Here is a 7,205-nt window from a genome sequence, read left to right as displayed (position 1 = left end):
AATAGCTCAATGCTATAAAACAATAATAACAGAAGTTATCCACTTCATAAATTATCTATTTAGTTAATTGTCATAATCATGCAGACAACTATTGCTCTTTAATTATTCAGTAAAAAGCTCCATTCATAGAATCATAGAATCATAGAATATCAGGGTTGGAAGGGACCCCAGAAGGTCATCTAGTCCAACCCCCTGCTCGAAGCAGGACCAATTCCCAGTTAAATCATCCCAGCCAGGGCTTTGTCAAGCCTGACCTTAAAAACCTCTAAGGAAGGAGATTCTACCACCTCCCTAGGTAACACATTCCAGTGTTTCACCACCCTCTTAGTGAAAAAGTTTTTCCTAATATCCAATCTAAACCTCCCCCACTGCAACTTGAGACCATTACTCCTCGTTCTGTCATCTGCTACCATTGAGAACAGTCTAGAGCCATCCTCTTTGGAACCCCCTTTCAGGTAGTTGAAAGCAGCTATCAAATCCCCCCTCATTCTTCTCTTCTGCAGGCTAAACAATCCCAGCTCCCTCAGCCTCTCCTCATAAGTCATGTGTTCTAGACCCCTAATCATTTTTGTTGCCCTTCGCTGGACTCTCTCCAATTTATCCACATCCTTCTTGTAGTGTGGGGCCTAAAACTGGACACAGTACTCCAGATGAGGCCTCACCAATGTCGAATAGAGGGGAACGATCACATCCCTCGATCTGCTCGCTATGCCCCTACTTATACATCCCAAAATGCCATTGGCCTTCTTGGCAACAAGGGCACACTGCTGACTCATATCCAGCTTCTCGTCCACTGTCACCCTTAGGTCCTTTTCCGCAGAACTGCTGCCTAGCCATTCGGTCCCTAGTCTGTAGCGGTGCATTGGATTCTTCCATCCTAAGTGCAGGACCCTGCACTTATCCTTATTGAACCTCATCAGATTTCTTTTGGCCCAATCCTCCAATTTGTCTAGGTCCTTCTGTATCCTATCCCTCCCCTCCAGCGTATCTACCACTCCTCCCAGTTTAGTATCATCCGCAAATTTGCTGAGAGTGCAATCCACACCATCCTCCAGATCATTTATGAAGATATTGAACAAAACCGGCCCCAGGACCAACCCTTGGGGCACTCCACTTGATACCGGCTGCCAACTAGACATGGAGCCATTGATCACTACCCGTTGAGCCCGACAATCTAGTCAGCTTTCTACCCACCTTATAGTGCATTCATCCAGCCCATACTTCCTTAACTTGCTGACAAGAATACTGTGGGAGACTGTGTCAAAAGCTTTGCTAAAGTCAAGAAACAATACATCCACTGCTTTCCCTTCATCCACAGAACCAGTAATCTCATTATAAAAGGTGATTAGATTAGTCAGGCATGACCTTCCCTTGGTGAATCCATGCTGGCTGTTCCTGATCACTTTCCTCTCATGCAAGTGCTTCAGGATTGATTCTTTGAGGACCTGCTCCATGATTTTTCCAGGGACTGAGGTGAGGCTGACTGGCCTGTAGTTCCCAGGATCCTCCTTCTTCCCTTTTTTAAAGATTGGCACTACATTAGCCTTTTTCCAGTCATCCGGGACTTCCCCGGTTCGCCACGAGTTTTCAAAGATAATGGCCAATGGCTCTGCAATCACAGTCGCCAATTCTTTCAGCACTCTCGGATGCAACTCGTCCGGCCCCATGGACTTGTGCACGTCCAGCTTTTCTAAATAGTCCCTAACCACCTCTATCTCCACAGAGGGCTGGCCATCTCTTCCCCATTTTGTGATGCCCAGTGCAGCAGTCTGGGAGCTGACCTTGTTAGTGAAAACAGAGGCAAAAAAAGCATTGAGTACATTAGCTTTTTCCACATCCTCTGTCACTAGGTTGCCTCCCTCATTCAGTAAGGGGCCCACACTTTCCTTGGCTTTCTTCTTGTTGCCAACATACCTGAAGAAACCCTTCTTGTTACTCTCATTCATCACCAGTGTTATAGTCTAGCCAAATATTTATAAAATAAAAGCAGAATTTGTCAGAATCTCTCCCAAAAAAAGACAGCAGAAGGAAAGAGATGACAGAGCAATCTCAAAAATTATTCTACAGTTTCATGGCTATCACTGTGATGGGTTAATTATTAGAAAGAACATCTGACAAACACCAACAAGTCCTAGAGCCAGAGGGCAAAAATACTGGGTTACCCTAAGAGATTAAGTCCAGTCCTGAAAAAACAGAAACTAATTTACCTGTTGTGATCAATTACCTTCTTTTCGTTAACATTTCTGAAATGAGCTGGACAAATTTATGAGTGAGACTGTATGATGGTGTTGTTTGTGAGGCTAAATGAAGGGCTCAACCGCCATGGGGCCCTCTTCTGGTTTATGTCCTATGTTCCTAAAACCTCATGCTTCAGGGCTTTGGCCAACTACCTACAGGTGTCAGGAAGGGATCACCCGCAAAATGTATTCTGGGCTTTTTTTTTTTAATCTCCTTCCTCTGAAGCATCAGTATGGTCACAGCTGGAGATGGGACATTGGGTGGGGTGGGCTGGAACTCTGAGGTGACACTGAGCATTCTCTCTCACAAGTGTTTGGCTGTCTGGTTTTTGCCCAGGTAATCAGGGTCTATCTTATTGTCCTATGTGGGGTTAGCAAGGAATTTCCCCCCAGGTAAGATTCACAGTGACCGGGGGAGAGGTGGAGGGGAAAGGGGGCATTGAACTTCTTCAGCAGCATATGAGTATGGGTCACTTGCCATGAATATCTGGGTATATCTCACTTAAACATATTCCTGCCTTTGTGGGGGTTCCAGGCACGGGGCGGGGACATCTTGGTCCTACTATTCTCTGCCTGTGGCACATAATAGTCTAGCCTCCAGTGGGCTGTAATACTTTGGTCTAATTTCAGTTGTTGGGTTTAGTGTGTAGATACTGGGTAGTGCTGGTGACCTCTGATATACAGGAGGTCAGATTAGATGATCCAGTGGTCCCTTCTGGCCTTAAACTCTGTAACATTATGAAAAACACCAGCAAGATAAAAAGCTTCACTCTGTCATGAAAATGGAACTACAGCCGTCTCTCTAGCGGGTTCATAGATTCCAAGACCAGAAATGACTAGTGTGATCATCTTGTCTGACCTCCTATAAAACACAACCCATAGGATTACTCTGAATTAATTCCTGTTTGAACTAAAGCATATCTATAAACAATCCTGTGTAATCTTGATTGAAAAATTAACAATGATGGAAAATTCACCACAACACTTGGTAAATTGTTCCAATTCCTGATTAATCTCACTGTTAAAAACATACACCTTAATTCCAGTCTGAATTCAACTTCCAGCCACTTGATTGTGTTATACCATTGTCTGCTAGGTGCTATTATTCACTTGTACTATCTCTGCTTACCATCTGTTGAGCAACCGCTGGTACCATCACTGGAACAGTAACGCATTTCAATCCTTTGTCTTCCCACCTCTAGCAAATTTGGATCAGGCAAGCGTGCCTTGCAAGTGTATCGGAATCGTTGTTCATAGTGGCCACCGTTGTCTGAGATATTGACCGGAGTCCAAGGAGTCCAGGGGGTGGTCTTTTTCAGCTCTGGACAGGGATTGGTGTTACAAGGTTGATACTCCTGGAAGTAAATGATCAATTGTTTATATTTACAGTATGGTACAGAATAAACAACCTGACAAGAATTTTGATCCCATCTCCTTCTCCTCCAATCTTTATCCCCGCCAGTGGATTTTGAATTCTAATAACCCAAAGGTTTTTTCTACTTGGAGGAATATATATAGAATGGGCTAGAATCACAAAGGAATTTAGGAGTGGTGACCTGAGTGTTGCCATGCCTAACTTGTGTTACCTAGAAAAATTACCGGGATTCACAAAGCTTGAGTTCAGCACCTTGACTCTGTATACAACGAATAGGGAGAGACAGGCACCTTTCAATGGGGTTTACAAAAGCCAGCACATTAGGCAAGTCCTCACCTAAGCTAGCCAATAGGAGGTGCCAAGCCAAGGAGTGTATCCAAAGACCCATCCCTCTCTTGGAGGTAAGTGTGGGCTTCAGGAAGACATCACCCTCTGCTTGGAAATTTCTCTCTTTGTGGGGGGAGGGTGGATAGGGAGAGGAGGAGCTCCAGATAACTTTCAGTCCAGTGGTTAGGGCACTCACCTGGGATGTAAAAGATGCCCACAGTTCAAGTCCCTTCTCCACATGATTGGGAAAAGGGATTGGAGCTGGGATCTACCACCTTTCAGGTGAGTCCCCTACCACTTGGTTATGGGATATTTTAACATGGGGCTCCATCAGGCCTGTCCTACACCTAAAAGTTAGGTCAACTTAGCTATTTCACCATAGGCGCTGACTCCGTGGGTGCTCTGGAGCTGGAGAACCCATGAGAAAAAATTATGGGTGTAGTGGCCTCACAATCAGCTCCTCCCCCTCCCTCCCAGTGCCACCCGCCCACCACAGATCAGCTGTTCAGTAGCCTGCAGGAGGCCCTGGGGGAGGGGGATGGAGCAAAGGTGGGATGAGCTTGGGGAAGGGGGCAGAATGGGGTGGGAAGAACAGGGGCAGGGATGGAGAAGGGGCAGGAAGAGGCAGGGTGGGGTGAGGCCTTGGGGGAAGGAGTGGAGTGGGGGCAGGGCCTGGGGCGGAGTGTGGGTCCAGCACCCCAAGAGAAATTAGAAAGATGTGGTGTTTTCACACCCCTGAGTGTAGTTAAGCTGACTTAAGCCTCAGTGTAGACACCCCTTGGTCGATGGAAGAATTCTTCCCTCAACATAACTATCACCTCTAGTGGGGATGCATTTACTATAGTGACAGAAAAACCTCTTCTGCTGCTGTAGCAAGTGTCTAAACTACAGTGGCATAGCTGCAGCATTGCAACTGTGCTGCTATAGCACCTGTAATATAGACATACCCTTGGTCTCTCCTGTTAAAGCTGTTCCACTGTGGATAATGCATAAAATAAATGGAGCAGGAGAACTGGATCTTGGGTCTCCCAGCTGAGTGCTCTAACCATCAGGCGACATAGTCATTCTCTCTCTCAATAATTCTTGCATTATTTAGTCACAGTGGAACAGCTTTAACAGTAGATAGACTGAAGCAGCCCAACACCAGAATATCTCATAGCCCAAGTGGTTAGGGCACTCACCTTAGGGGCAGCAGACACAGTTCAGATCCTTTCTCCCCCTCAGGTGGAGGGGAGACTTGAACTGGGGGTTTCTAACTTCCCAGGTGGGTACCCTAACCACTGGGCTAAAGTTTATGAGGGAGGTCCTCTTCCTGTGCCCCTGATGTTTTGTGTAAGCTCACCTATATGGGGCCAGTCAGGTAGGTGACACTTCAGGCTAGATAGGCAGAAGAAAATCTTTCTTGCCCCAGATTGTACACTGCTCTGGAGCTTAGGTAATAAAGCTCAACTTTAAGGGTATTAGCTAGGTCTATAATTAAACAGTAGTTAAGATATTTATACATTTTCAGATTATAAAGCATTTGAATAAACTGTAAATAAAACATACAAACAAACTATTAATTCCCTTAATCACATTTGCCAGTATGCAGAAAAACAACTTACTACTCCATATGGATTTATCTATGTATATGGGACAAGGGACTCACACATACAACCCTAAAGACTTCAGTAGTGTTACATGAGTGTAACTGAGAGCAGACTTTATCTCAGAGAGTCATATCCATAACTGGCTGTTTCAAAAATGATAATTTGATGACTTTCTCTCAGCTCTGAGATACAGTATTTAATTTGCTTATTTATGTTGAGTGTAAATATCATTTATCAAAATGTCAGAGGAGGAAGTACAATAAATTTAGATGTCCACTGCTGCATAATTGGCCTATGTCTTTTCAGTCATCATTTTCAGTTCTCTTTCCTTCAAAAATATATTGTAGTTCATGTTTAGTATCCAGGTCCTATGGTGCTGTACTAGAGTGAGTCTATCTCCCAGTTTGAGCGTCACTGAAATAGAAAGAGACCTTAAATACAATGGGTTGAATTCTACTCTCTGTTTCACATATCCAACCCCACTGAAGTAAAAACCTGGATGGGTTTCCAGAAAGGCTGTATGGACATACAGGATGGGCCTTTTTCTCCACTGTTTTGTACGTGTGTAGTCATTACACCAATGCTAAATCAGAATAGTAAGTAGAATTTTACACCCACTTTGCATGGCTGTAAATGACTACACATATTACAATGCAGTGGAGAATCAGATCCCACATGCTAGGCCCCAGTGCTCTATGGCAAGGTGGAATTTAATTCTGTGGCAACAACTCTGGTTTCTGTAGCAGTTTCCTATAAACTAAAAAATATAATTGTTTTGCTGAATTAAATACAAAAATGAATATTACAAGCAGCATAGAGACCTCTTTGTTATTTACTTTGATAACAAAAAGTTTATTTTACACTGTCCTCACTCACACTTTCAGTCTTCAATATACTGCAGATTTTTGTATTGATATTGCCCAACTGCATGACAGAAGATGTCAGGGTGAAATGGCAGGTTTTGGCAGCCAGGTATGGGACAGGTATGAGACAAGGTAACATTGTAAATGTCAACATTATTCACAACCTACTGAGATGAGTGGGGCAATTCACACCTTTTAGAACTATTGTTTCAGGCTGTCTGCATATTCAGAAAAACTCGATTGCAACAGTGTACCCTCAGGTGTGGTCTACACTTAGGGCTTGTCTACACTTGAAACGCTACAGAGACACAGCTGCAGCTGCACAACTATAGTACATCAGTACTGTAGACATTACCTATGTCGACGAGATGCGTTCTCCTCTGTTGGCACAGATAATCAGCCTCCCCAACAGGCAATAGCTAGGTCTTTCGAAGAATTCTTCTGTTGACCTACAGCTGTCTACACCAGGGGTTAGGTCAATGTAACCGCATTGCTCAAGGGTGTGGATTTTTCACACACTGAGTGATGTAGCAGAGTTGACCTAACTTTTTAGTATAGACCAGGCTTTATAAGTTATATCAGCATAGCTACATTGATCAGGCATGTGAACAAAACATAACCCTGACCAACATGGCTACACCGGCAAAAACCCCAGAGTAGACTTAGCTGTGTTGACCCAAGAGTACTTCTACTGATGTAGATAATGTTGTTCAGAAAGGTGGTGTATCTACACCAACACAAAAATGCCTTCTGTTGATAAAGGCTCCGTCTACCTTAGAGGCACTATTAGCACTAGCTATGCCAACATAAGCTA

At 44.1% G+C, this 7,205-nt stretch overlaps 1 protein-coding gene across 4 annotated transcripts in view; it reads right to left on the bottom strand.

Annotated features, from left to right (window-relative positions):
• The window catches only part of SEMA5A (semaphorin 5A), a 655,298-nt gene that overhangs the window by 67,238 nt on the left and 580,855 nt on the right, over window positions 1–7,205 (bottom strand). For all 4 annotated transcript variants that reach the window (XM_073332372.1, XM_073332370.1, XM_073332373.1 and 1 more), the window contains exon 16: window positions 3,367–3,592. In XM_073332372.1, the coding sequence (XP_073188473.1) occupies window positions 3,367–3,592 (226 nt within the window). The remainder of the gene's footprint in view (window positions 1–3,366; window positions 3,593–7,205) is intronic.

Source organism: Lepidochelys kempii, chromosome 2, assembly GCF_965140265.1.
Source record: "Lepidochelys kempii isolate rLepKem1 chromosome 2, rLepKem1.hap2, whole genome shotgun sequence".
NCBI lineage: Eukaryota > Metazoa > Chordata > Testudines > Cheloniidae > Lepidochelys > Lepidochelys kempii.
The sequence above is the reverse complement of the archived record's forward strand: the minus strand, read 5'-3'. Positions and strand labels throughout refer to the sequence as shown.